Source organism: Maniola jurtina, chromosome 7 (genome assembly GCF_905333055.1).
Source record: "Maniola jurtina chromosome 7, ilManJurt1.1, whole genome shotgun sequence".
Taxonomy (NCBI): Eukaryota; Metazoa; Arthropoda; class Insecta; order Lepidoptera; family Nymphalidae; genus Maniola; species Maniola jurtina.
Window position 1 is genome coordinate 6,682,102 of NC_060035.1, and position 14,291 is coordinate 6,696,392.

The 14,291-nt window shown below is 36.2% G+C and overlaps 1 protein-coding gene across 1 annotated transcript; it reads right to left on the minus strand.

Moving 5' to 3' along the window:
• Positions 1 to 703: 703 nt before the first annotated feature.
• Positions 704 to 13,333, minus strand: LOC123867242 (PDZ domain-containing protein GIPC3). The gene is made up of 4 exons (XM_045909220.1): positions 12,776 to 13,333; positions 5,484 to 5,714; positions 3,504 to 3,755; positions 704 to 2,907 (listed from the first exon to the last, which is right to left on the minus strand). Exons 1-4 carry the CDS (start codon positions 13,016 to 13,018, stop codon positions 2,668 to 2,670), a joined length of 966 nt encoding a protein of 321 aa, XP_045765176.1. The 5' UTR covers positions 13,019 to 13,333; the 3' UTR covers positions 704 to 2,667.
• Positions 13,334 to 14,291: the final 958 nt, after the last annotated feature.

Here is a 14,291-nt window from a genome sequence, read left to right on the forward strand (position 1 = left end):
ACAAATTCCCTAAACTTGAGAAGATTTTATTTGCTGGCAGCCTTTGTTCTATAACTACAACCCCCTGTCAATGTCAAATATCATTTGTCAGACTATACACTGTCGACGGTAGCGCACTAGCGCACTTTTGGAGGGTTTTGAACTATTATTTACTGTCATGTTCCCTAGAGTCCGACAAGGCTCTTTTGGCACTTGAGTGAGAGCTCTGTTGTAACTTTATGCCAATCATATACCAATGCCGACACAGCGAACTATCAACAAGTGCACTTCTCAAGATGGCGACTTTAGTTCCAACGGTTCCAATTTTGAACACGCGCCAAAAGAGTCTTGTCTGACTGTATACAAGGTATCTAATCAAAGCGTGCTCTTTACCGCTACATCTATCATATCGATGACCGCTACCTACACCCCATATTGGGTAGGTAGCAATGTTTCGTTTTTACACTCCATAGTTTGTCCAGTAAAGCCTAACAGTGTTTAAAACACTTGTTATAACATTTCTTAAAACAATATCTATAACTAAGTTAAATGTTATAAACATTAGGTACCTACATAGGTAGGTACCTACTATTCGTAACGTTAGCTCAGAATAGGTACATAATAGTAGTACCTACCTACTAAGTTAGGAATGTAGTAACGGTCTTTGATACATAATCAAAGGTAACGGTAACCGTCACTGGCAGGTTTAATATGAAAGTCAAAATAAAAAGATAAACTCATTTATTTAGTAATTATCAATTACAAAAATCATAGATCATTATTCATTGTCAAAAATGTAAAAATATGGACTGCTGACTAATAGGTATCACAAGTGAACCGCTGCTGCAAGGTAGGTACCTAGCTGTTGAACTTCAACTGGTGTAAAATACCTAGAGTAGAAACCATGCAATAGTAGTTCACTGATTGACATTAGTTAATTTATTTTATTTTCCTTGCTTAAGTACCTACTTAATATAGAGTCTTTGTTGCTTCCATGTTGCTTCAAATAAAATTCTGTTTATTTATTTAAACACCTATCTACTGTGCATACTAGATTTTATCCGCGTCGAGGGTATTTTCAAAATTCCGTGAGGACTCTGCCGCGCCTATGTCTTTCATCTCTGGAATGTAACAATTTGTAATCTATCTCAGTGCTCGTCAAAATCGATTAATTAAACGCTTCTCCATACAAACGTATTACGCTTATCATTATATTTGATGTACCTAGTAGACCTAAAATTAGTCAGATATCGATTTATCTCTCCATTATCAATGCTTTAAAATAATTTTAGTCAAATTATATTTATTTTGAAAGTTATGACCCTTGAACAATCTCTATTTAAAGGCAAATAAGGCAACTTTTCGCGTAAATAAACTATGTATATAATAGGTAGACAACCGTCGTGTCACACTTTACTTTATAATCATTTTTAATGTCTTTAGTTTGTGTTGTGTTGATTTGAATTTCCCCTTTGCCATTTTTGTTTTTAAAATCTTGTATCTCAAGCAAAATTCATTCGCCCCGCACCCGGCCTCTCGTGGTGAGGTGCGTTTAGAGTGGAAGGGTAACACGCACAGATAATGTTACCTATTTCCTTAATCTGTGGAAACATCACTATTTTAAGCTCTACCCACCAACGAGTGTCGCTTCCATAGGCACCTGTGATAGGCACAGAGTCAGTTTCACAATACATATAATGTTACTAATATTATATTAGTAAGTAGGTATAGGTAGACCCTACCTTGATATTGTGATAATGCTATAGGTAATTTTTTTATTGCTATTTACATAGAAATAGTATTATTTTATATATGTATATTTATGATAGTAGATAAGTGCCTAATAGTAGACCTATGGATTCATACTTTGAGCTAAAATCATCAACATTATTTTACCTATATATTTTATTTAATAAGTATATTTATTTGCTACTTAGTTAGCAACAATAGAAAAGGCACACATTCTTATTTCTTATTTTATATTCTGTTACTATACATTATGAACTAAGTATCATACAACAATTTTAGAATTCCGTTGTTCAGGCAAGCATACCACATTGTTTTCATAAATTCAATGAATTATACTTGTGGTCAAGAAAGGAGAATGACCAACACTATATTATGTAACTATGTCTTTCTGTCTGTCACTTATACTAACTCTGTCTGTATGTCTGTCAAGTGATTAACGAAGTAATCCTATAATATAACGGTTCCTTTTTTCATTTTTAGGTACAGAACCCTAAAAACGAAAAGTTAACCACTTTAATATCTTGTTTAAAGTGCGTTCTAAACTCTGCCAAAATCAATAACGCCAGTTTTCTTTTGTAATAGTTACCTACGTATGCCATCAGACTAACTTTAGGTTTCATTGCCTGGGTCATATATGGAATAGGTACATAACTAACTCAATAAATACCTACTTAGTTATCTAAGTAATCAGTAATGACTGTATCATTTTGTAACAATAAATTAAAAGTACCCGGTACTTACATAAAGTACCTACTTAAAAACTAATTATTATTATTGCTATTCCATCATCTAGCCTATTTATAATAATGAAGCCTGTAACCCTCTTCATAAATATGACTTGTCTCAAAAAAGGCTTACATCTTTACAGCTAAATGCCAATTCAATTTTTAACTAACTAGACCTTTCCTTTAGGTACGTAGGTACTTAATTAGAATATCTCTAACTGAGTCTTCCAGATCTGGCATCAGTGATGACTCCCCATAATTCGATGATGAATTCGTCGGTAAATCCAAATTCTTGTAAGTCGCTATTATCAATAGCTTCAGCAAGTTGCATCGAATTCGCCTTTCCTTCTGAAAGATCCCACATTTGGGTTGCCAGCTCTGAGTCGTTTATTCCCATAAATGAATCCAGTAAACCGTTTATTTTGTCTATGCCAGCCTTGGATCTCTCGTCGTGCTGTAATGTAAAAAATAGGTAGGTATATTATGCTACAGTCAAAATAAAAAAAACCAGTCAAAATTAGTTTTAACGAACGAAGTTGATCAAAAATAGTTAGTTTAAACATAAATTCCGTATCATACGAATTCCAAATCATTAAATTCATTTATATAAATATATAAAAGGCAAAGCTGACTGACTGACTGACTGACTGATTGACTAACTGACTGTCTATCAACACACAGCTCAAACTACTGGACGGATCGGGCTGAAATTTGACATGCAGATAGCTATTATGACGTAGACATTCGCTAAGAGCCCCAATAGTGTTTTTGTAAAACGCGAAGACAGATAGAGCAAGGGGCCTCAGATTTAAACCTTCGTTTTTTTAACTACATAAATATTTTTAGAAAAAAATCATAATAGATTTTGGCTTTGCTGCAGTCGGGTAAAAAGGAGGTACCTACCCATTTCGATTTAGTGATAGGTATCACTCATTAGGAAATATATTTTAATTACATTTAAATAGGTATTATTAGCTAATTGTAAACCTATTAGGCAATTGGAAACCTATTTGATTAAAAAATAATTCTGTAGATATTATGGTGCATTACCTCATTTTCAATAGTCGCCTGACCGTTCGCCTTAAATCTGAGAGTTTCTTTTCCAGATCCATAATTTTGTTTCTTGCTAGACCTTGCGCTGCCACTTTTGGGTCCGATACTCCCGAAACCACTTTTTAATGGTTCTACAAGTCTAATCGTGAATGTTGTTCCTTTTGGTATTTCTTTAAGTAGTTTTGCTACTTCGTAATGTCTCTTGCCGACTACGTTCTCACCGTTTAATCGTTCAATATGGTCTCCAACCTGAAGTGACAATAAGCATGAGGAGTTTAATACGATAATAGTTTATTTCCTACAAAATTGTTAGGGGAATGACCGTTTAATATAGGGCAACAATAGTCGACCAGCAAATGCGTTTCATTTACAATCAATTGATGACTAATAAACAGGAAAACAGCTAATCGCGTGACGTCTGTACATAACTATCTCTCTTCTTCTGAGTCGTAATCCTCATTGCTAAGGGTCCTAAAGCATGCCTTTTATCATATAGTTACTAGCTGATGCCCACAACTTCGCCTGCGTTGATTCAGGTTTTAAAAATCCCGTGGGAAATCTTTGATTTTCCGAGATAAAAGGTAGCCTATTCCTCCGTCTACAGGATGCAAAGTAGGTATACTGTGCTTTCGTCAAAATCTGTTATAGCCGTGAAAAGGTTAACAGACATAGAGACAGGCAGACAAACACACTTTCAAAAACACACAGTCCCAAAAACATTTTCGCATTTATAATATTAGTAAGTAGCCATCTACTTCATTCTGAAAATGGTACCAAATAATAAGACGCATAAGGGTTACTTATAAAAGTTACTAGGTACCTGGGCGTACTGGCAAGTGTCTAGCTCTCAAGTCTTATCGTTATCATTGTAATAATAATAATTATTATAAGAAGTTAGTTATAGCCTATAGGACTACAGGTACTGTTAGGTACCTACTATCAGTAGTCATCATTAACTGTGTGTGTGCTATCAGTATCATAAAACTTAATTTATAATCAGTGGTATCCTCTATAGTCTATATGAACATTTTTTCCCTGTAACCACTTTGGTTGGCTATCCGTTACAGATCTGAGACTCTGAGATCTGTTAGCAATAAAACCTATAAAATCGCACCCAGTTCTTCATTAGTGTTCTTGCTTTGTTTTTATAATACCACACATCCAAACAGAGACAAGAAACAACAGGTTTCCCCACCTACCTTAAAAATAAGTCAAGCTGCGCCGGGATGCGCCTAAGGTGGAAAATTGTGAACCTATTTTTTGCCATTGGTATTCTAGTAAACCTCATTAGTTGGACCCTTTAACTATTAATTAACGACCATAACCCACCTAAAGTTTACTTATGAGAATTAATTGTATCAGTTCATGTTTTGTAATGTCATAGATACCTGGACCCTGGATACATGCAGGCTAGTACATCAGAAATGACGATATTCATCGGAACCTAAATATTGAATAGGTACCTAGGTCCAGTAAGTTATCACCGCTGATCAGCGGCTTAACCATCATGTTAACGGCGAGGCAATCAACGATGATAGTGAAGAAATTAAAAAACTATGACTTAGTTGTTGAAAAAACCGTGAAATAAGTGTCTCTATAATCAAGATTCACGAAAGACTAAAATGCGTCAATGGACCATTTCTTAGCAGATATAATAATATTATATCTGTATAAGAGAATTTATAAGTTTAAGCTGAGGTTTTTCTTGTTAGCCAAAAATTAGGCTTAGAACGCTAGATCGTTGTTCATTTGAGTAACTAGCTCATTTGGCACTCATTAATAAGAAAAAAAAAATTGACAAGTACTGGGAAATTATCTTGATGTAGGATACGAAACTAAGTATTTGGGTCATAAAAGTTGTTCATTGTGCGAGTTTAAGAAGGTGTGTATGACAATGACATTTTCGTCAACTTAGCACTAGGTAGGTACTTAAAATTATCGACTTAAAAAAGATAACTTAGTATTCTTATTCCTTACCTCTATATGTGGTATTCGTGACACAATTGATCCTTCCTTTATTCGCTTAATGAATGCATATCCTGCGCCATTGTCGGTGATAGTTAAGCCGAGTGCGTCTTCTGTTTTCACTATTTCTATTTCTTTTGGCCGACCTTTCCTATGTGCGAATATAAAGTCTTCTAATCCGATCTGGCCACCAAGTAACTTTTTCATATCCACTTTGTGAGTATTCAATGTGCAAAACAAAATCTGAAACCATAAAAACGAAAGATAAAATAACTCAGTTATTATTATTGGTTTCTATTAGCTAATAAGAATGCTTTTCCATTCGCCCTTAAATAGCATGTCTAATCGCCATTTTATACGTTTCACCTGCCTATTTCTTATAATATTATAATTACCTACCTACCTAGTCTTTGATACGAGCTAGGCAGCAAAGAATAGGAATAAGTATAATCTTAGTAAGTAATCAATATAAAATCATAAACATTTAATTTTTTATTTGTTTTGCAAGGCTGCAAAGTTATTATTTGGTGCAAGTGCTGGTATTGAATAACGAGATGCGAGTGGTTCAAAAATAGAATCCACAGCATAACGACGATTTTTAAAAGCACGGCACTACTAAATTATTATGTACCTCTCAGACAAGCAGAAGATTTCTGCTAAGCCTGAGTAGATAGGTCCTGTTCTGTCCACTCCCTGACCTACGACCAGAGAGTCATAGTCCATAGACCGCTAATAGCACAATCATAATGATGCTACAAATTGCATGTTTCGCAAATTACAACGATGACTATAAATCCATGGTACGCACTTCGCGCCGAACTCGCAAATCTTTAGCGGAATACGAATAAAGAGAAAATTTTGTTAAATTGAAAATTAAGTTGATTTGGGCACCTGTTTCGGTTTGTTAAAAAGAGTGCCTTAATTATAAATTTAAATTACGCCCAACATAAAAAAATGTGTGCAAGTCAACTCAAGACCAAATCAACGAGTGCAAAGCACGACATATCTGCTCACTGCTGTAAGTTGTCGAGGAAGCTAGTCCACTGGCTGTCCTGGTTGCAGCGTCAGGTCAAGGTTACCATAATATCATTGCAGTATCGTTGGAATTACTCAACTACCTACCAAAATAGCTGAGTTGATAAGAAAAGTGCAATCAACGTTAGTAAAATATGACGCGAGCTCGCATTGGAAAATGCATCGTTGGCAGACTCCCCACTTGGTGGTAGAATTAATGAGTCGCAGGGAGCCACTGGATTCGGTCCCTACAGAAAACCTATGTCCAGCAATGGACGTCCATCAGTTGATGATGGAATATGAATTGAATGATTGAGATGTTTACACCAGCTAGAGAAAGCTGAAAGAGCTGGTGATTCTCAAACAGCTAAACAGATTTTCATCAAACATTAGGTATAGCTGAGTTGTAAGAACAAGTTACCTACTTATCTCGATTAAAAACTATCGAATAAAAAACTGCATTCAAATTGGTCCATGCGTGTAAGTGCTGCGCTACAGACAGACGAAGTGGTCTAAACTCAAACTTACATAATCGGTCTTTTTGCAACGAGATTTAAGAGTTTAGAGATGAAAAAAACTGGCCAAGTGCAAGTTAGACTTGCGCACCGAAGGTTCCGTACTCGGGTATTATTTTGCACGATAAATCAAAAACTATTAAGTATGCAAAAATAAATAAAAATATGTTTTAAGAATGTACAGGTAAAGCCCTTTCATATGATACCCCACTTGGTATATGTAGTTATCTTACTTACTACTTAAAGTTACTAAATTGAAAATAGGTAGTTACTAAATTGTTTGTTCATGAACACATTTTAAATTTTTTTTGTGGTGTAACCACAAAATCATGGTATTCGAATTTTTTCCTTTAACTACCTGTGCTATAAAACCTACCTTCCTGCCAAATTTCATGATTCTAGGTCAACGGGAAGTACCCTATAGGTTTTTTTGACAGACGCGACAGACAGACAGACAACAAAGTGATCCTATAAGGGTTCCTATTTCCTTTTGAGGTACGGAACCCTAAAAATTGTCAACTACAATGGTTACATGCAAATCCAGCAGCGATGTTCATAACATAACACACGAGACTGCGCCCCTGGGCCGATGTGATTTACTTCCGGGCCGCGCAGCCGTGCGTGCTTCCGCAGCGACAGTTTGGCGAGAATTACATAAATATGGATACGTAGAGCGATAACTGCCATGTTTTAAAACTTTTAAATGGTACGTTCAACTTCATATGAATATCTACGACTTGCGAGTAATGCCGACTAGACATGAATCGGAGTCGTACACCTGTGAATCACATCACGTTCATCAAAGACATAACAATATTATACGTCGTTACATACGTACGTATAGGTACATAATATATTGTTATTATATTAAACCTACGTTCGTCAATAATTCAATGAATTTGTAGCAGAGTGTGAATGCGTAAATGCAACACAAAGGACTTCGTTGACAGGATACAAAATAAAACATCGATAGGTAGGTACGAGTTCCTACTCCTCCAAAGATAATGTTACTAAGCCTTCCAGGTACTGGTTACAGAGCACTTGATTGGATTCAATTCGCATTGGGGATACTTATAACGGTCGGTCTCAATAAAAATCCTTTTTTTGTGTAAAACAATTATTATTGCAACAGAAAAGTTACTGGCTGTATTACCTACACTCGCTCTACATTATTGCGCGATCGCGGCCGCGAACGAAATCACGTGGACGAGCGCGAGCAACATCGTGGATGGGTGTTTCCCAGCATTCACGGACGGTTCACGGACTTTCGCGCGCGGCTGAAGCACGAAACTAAAGAGCGGCCAAAAAGGTTTATAGGCCGTGAAATATAAGAAAATGCATGCCGACGACGGCCGATGCCATTTTACCACTGACCTTTGCAACTCGCGCCGTTAGCCGTCACGGTCAAACTTACACTTTAACAATTTATTAAACTTTAAGGGCATCGGGCAGGGGTTTGCCACGACACTAAATGTCTGGCAATGTATGACGTGATATAGATAATACTATTACGAAGAAAATATAAAAAAATAGACTTTATACTTTGACACAAGATTTTTTACATCTTTGTTACCTATCATATCCCAAAGCCACCTTGATCCAAACTTCATCGTCGCTGATCGTTTCTCCCTGTGTTGTTGACAATTAGGCAGAGAAATTTTTTAGCTTTTGTAAAATAACGAAGGTCTGGCACTCGCTGGCTCTCTCTCTAATAGGAATTGTGTAATGTGTAATACAATGCCTAGGATATAATGTATGTTTTAATTGAAATAACCTTTGACAAATTACTAACACATTTCCTAAATTATACATTTCCTAGAAATATTAAACAATTTCTAAATTTCAAATACAGCAGCGGACTTATAATTATTATTGAATAGGTAGGTAGGTCCTAGGTACCTACCTATGCGATTTATAAGGCAGGTAGGTAAGACAGAAAGTGAATCATCTTTTAAACGCAATAGAGTTACGAATTCTTTCTTAATCAATAATCATGATTATGAAAGACCCACATAATATAATTATCTAAGTTTTCTATTAATATATTAGAAAACAAAGATAATTATATTATGTGGGTAAAGCCAAGGTAGCTGCTTTTCAATTGTTAGGCATACAATTACGTTGTATTGTTTAGCGAATTCATACCAAAGTTATAAGTACAATTGCGACTGGCACTTGCTGAATTAATCAATGTCACTAAAAGCAAACATGACGTAGGTACCTACTTGTACTTATATTATGTTACAGTCAAGAAAAAACTGTCAACTATTCAAAAACTATAGTTTTGACGAACAACGTTAGTCGATATTACCTAGTTTTAAAGTAGGTAGTTAGGTACCTAGTTTTAAACCTGACTCTACCGGCTACACGAATTCTTATCTATGACTCCTACCAGACAAGACGATTTGGAGTCAGGGTGCTCGATTTGGTTCTGGGCCACATTGGATCTTATTTTAAATGGTTCTTCATAAGGACTTCTATGTATCATAGATGTCATTGGGTCTTCATTACGAATCATTCCAGCGAAGTTTTGATCGAAACAGTCAAAACTTTTTACCAACCTCTGTAGTCAAAAGTATCTAGTTATGAACGAAAAAGAGTTTCGACTGTAACGTAATCCTTTATAATTTATGTAATCATTCATCTTCAATATTGAGGACAATTTTAGAGATATTTTGACTGAAATAGGTAGGTTTACTGTATTACCTAAATTAGGTGCTAAATTACGCCATACTAGGTTACGTAACTAGTAGGTGCACCTAACTACTTACCTACTAACTATTATAGACATTAACACTTATATCAGAGCATGTCCAGAAAATCCATCCATAGTTACTAATATTATAATTGCTAGTGTGTCTGTCTGTCTGTCTGCTAGCTTTTCACGGCCTAACAATTTAACCGATTTTGATATTTGGTAAGTACCTACAGGGTTAGCTACTTACACCCCGGGGACGGACATAGCCTACTTTTTATCCCGGAAAATCAAAGAATTCTCACGGGATTCATAAAGGCCCATCCGTTTAACCGATTTATTTGGTAGGTACAGACTACGGAGGTAGCTTGCGTCTCGGAAATTGACATAGGCAATTTTTTATCCCAGAAAATTTCTACTCTTGATTAAAAAAAATGCAAATCGGTCCAGAAACCTCGAAAAAATCGGTGTAAAAAACAAATACAAAACAGGCCGAATTGAGAACCACCTCCTTTTTGGAAGTCCGTTAAAAATAAAGTGGCAGACACGACGCGCAGCGTAAGATTTTAGCATACCTATAACCTAGTCATAATAAACCTAGATTTTAGCCCTGTCTTGCCTATAAATGTACCATGTACATCTGACTACCATGTACCATGTACGTCTGATTTTTGCCTAGGTAGTACCTACTTGCTCTTATCACTGTTTAGTTTTAGCGAGGACGGACTAACAATGTGGGTATTGAATTATAAATACACATTCTGACATTCACAACGGATAAAATATAAACGCCTAATCAGAATGGGTGGAATTCATTTTTAACTGTACTTAAACGTTTCTTATAAGGGAAAAAGAAAAACAATCAAAACCGGTTATAAAGGTAGGATCAGAGTTAATAGGTATAGACTGTATCTGTTTAATTTTAATTAGAACACTTTTTATAAAATTAATTACCTAGATATATCGATAACAAACCGCTTGCTTGAGCCTTGTTGATCATTATCGTAGTGTGGCTTGCAGGTCATAGAAGCATAAAAGTACTGCTTACTCCTCTTAAAATATCTTAATTATCATTTTTCTTAGAATCGAATAGAAATATGTTTTATTCAAATAAACTTTACAAGTGCCCACTTTAGAATCGTCAAATGCATCTACCGCTGGTTCGGAATGCCTTTCCTGCCGACAAGAACCAAAATAGACTTACATAACTAGGTAAGTAGAGATACCTAACTAATGCTTATACGGTAAAGGCATTAGTTAGGTCGAAGTCAAGGAAAGTATAGGCTATACCTACCTTGACTTCGAATTCTGTGCAGGTGTACCATTATAATATAGTAATTCGTACCTACATAAAGTAGCTTTCTAATGGTGAAAAAATTATTAAAACCGGTTTAGTAGTTTCAGAGTTTATCGATTTCAAACAAACAAACGAATCTTTCCACTCTTAAATTTTTCTTTATTTATCAAATATTATACCTACCTACTTTAAACATCAATACTGAAAATACCGATTCATAATAACTTATTGTAGTAGTAAGTTGTGACCAAAATAAACGAATATTTTTCATTTATTATGTACGACCTACGGAACCCTAACAGAATGAGGCCCAGCTCACACTTGGTTTTTTTTATCGTTACTTAACTTGAGCTACCTACAGACTTACAGAGACTACCCTGTATCCCTTAGGAGATAAATAAATGATAATAAAAAAGAAAAATGACTACAATTTAATTAAGATCGTAATTAAGTTTTTCTCATAATGTACCTATTATTTATCAATAAACATTAACTCCTTATCAGACGTAGATATATACCTTTCTCAGGTAAACATAGAAAATGCTTTATGATAAAGCTGTGCTTACATTTTAACACCTATAAAAAGGTATATATATACGTACCAAGACGGATTCTACAACAGAAAATACGAGTACCTATAACTACATAGATCATTTTACAAACTAGGGAGGTACCTACGTAACCCAGCCGGAAAATGAGTCCGAGTTGACTCATTACAATCGCTCACGGCTCATATCGCTAGAGCACAGCTAGAGGCCGTTCAACAAAACCAATAATAATATAATATAATATAACAATAATTAAGTTCGTATCGCAATGTGAAAAACAAATAGTGAACTAACGCCCTCTATGAACTACCTTACCAACGCAGTAGGTACGCACTGGGTCAGGCATAAAAAAATTGTTTAATAGGGTTCCGTACCTCAAAAGGAAAAACGGAACCCTTATAGGATCACTTTGTTGTCTGTCTGTCTGTCTGTCCGTCCATCCGTCCGTCGTCGTATCTGTCAAGAAAACCTATAGGGTACTTCCCGTTGACCGAGAATCATGAAAGGTAGGTAGGTAGGTCACAAGTAAAGGAACAAATCCGAAAACCGCGAATTTGTGGTTACAGCTGATATTTTTAGGTTGCAAGTCTGACTTCTGGCATTATTTTTAGACTAATAATCGGTAAAACAAGAATTAGGTATTTGTGGATAACTAATTTAAATGCGGTTGTTGTCTATTTATTAGGTGTTGGTAGTAGGTAGGCCTTGCATTTTAATTCTAACTCCAGGTTAAATTGGAAAGCGATATAAAATAATAAATTCGGAGCTCGTAATTTTCTCTATTGTAAGACTGTATAGTTTCTCTGTTGTCGTGGATATAATTTGTAGCAAAACCGGCCAAGTGCGAGTCCCGGACTAAGAGATTTTTTAAATTTTGTAGACGTACCTCCTACCTACCTACTTCCCACCAAATGTTTATTTCAAAATTTAAAAAAACCGCATAGCTCTGACAAGCGGGGTTGGTGGGAGGGGAAATTATAACTCCGAAAGGAACCTGAAGAGGGCAGTCTTCAGGTTCCTTTCGGAGTTCGAACTTCGAATCTGCGACCCTTTGTAGCCACTGCGGGTACCTAACTACTAAGTACTATGGAGTCATTGGGTCTTGAAACCCATCGGTTAGGTAGATGTTACTTAAATATCTAATGAAATAATATAAAAAGCGCATCATTAGGGGCATTCTTGCATTAATTACCGTTCGTGATAATTTGTATAGGTGATGTAATGATGAGACTTACGTCGTCCGGAGGAAAGTCGTAGCATTCCGCTATTTTCTGATATAGCTCGTGAACGTTTGAAAATCCGGAAATTAGGCCAAGCGGACTTCCTTGCGCTTGTTGACAGTGAAACACTAACTGCGACTTTTGAGCTCCATTGTTATTGTCCAGACCGTTAGTCGGGTGGTTTTGTATCTCCTCTGGCGGAGCGGTTGGCATAGGGGGCGCGGAATATTTTGGCGCCTTCTTCTTAAATAATGACATCACGGAATAATAACACTAAACTTAAAGTAAATACAAAGGTTTATTTGATGTTAAAGTTAACGCACACTCATTCCACTTGCCTACAGAAATTATTCACCACACAGTCGCATAACTTGCGAGGAACTTCGAATGATTATGTCTACGCGTCATAGCATACAATAGATAAGTTATCACTCAATGACGATATAGGATAAGATTGTAGAACTCTAATGTTGAAGGTTCTTCATAATAAGAGCGATGTTTATTTTATGTAAAGAGGACAGAACGTTCTGACGACTACACACCGGCTGCCTGAATGAGGACTGAGGCGGACCGCGGGAGGTCATCGAGGGCCGAGGTGAGAGGTCCGAGTGTGACGCTCTAGCTATAGGAGGAAAAGAGCGCGATAGCATGCCTATTTCAAATCGAACGTCGCGTCATCAAACAACCAACTTTGTGTGACATTCCGGTGTAGTAACTTTTACTCTTGAATCTCTCTGATTTATCCATTGATGTTGGAAGCGCCACGATTTATCAATTATTGTCTAGTTGTTTAGGGTGTGATTTTAAATGTTGGCAGTTGTCCTGGACCCATTGTGATAAAACTTTTTAGTACTTACCTAGGTATTTACTATAAAAGTATTTTTTTAAACTATTAAAGATTGTGATTTATTTAACTAGGAACCCAAGCGCCTACATAGTATTGGAACTTGCACTTCACACACCAACCACTTTTTCTACTGAAAGAGATACTCTACTTAATATTGTCAGTGCAGAAATAGAATACAATATGGACAAGTGCATGTATGAAGTCCCTCACGTGGATCTCAGTAAATCACAATGCTGTTGATTTTATTAAAAAAGCACTATATCACATTGGCGGTTTCTCTGGTGCTGCAAATGTTCATGGTTGGTGGTAATATCAATTATCACTCAACATGGTGACCCGCCTGCTCACATCATAAATTCAGTTCCTTTACGGATTTTTAGGGTTCGTCGTTGTAAAATAGGAACCTAGTATAAGATCACTTCGTCCTCTGTCGAGACCTGTTAAGGTAATCAAGGGTTCATCAATAAACCTTTAGGGTACGTTCCGTTGCCATAGAATCATGAAGTTTGGCATTTACTCAACTGGTTTTTTCCCCTTTACTTGTGCTATGACATTGCTACTTGCCAAATGTCATGATTGTGGTCAAAGGGAAGTACCCTATACACATGAGTAGATACCGAAATTTTGATTCTTTAAGGTGGAAGCAACGCGCCTGCCCGCGAAATTCAAATTTAATTTGGTTTT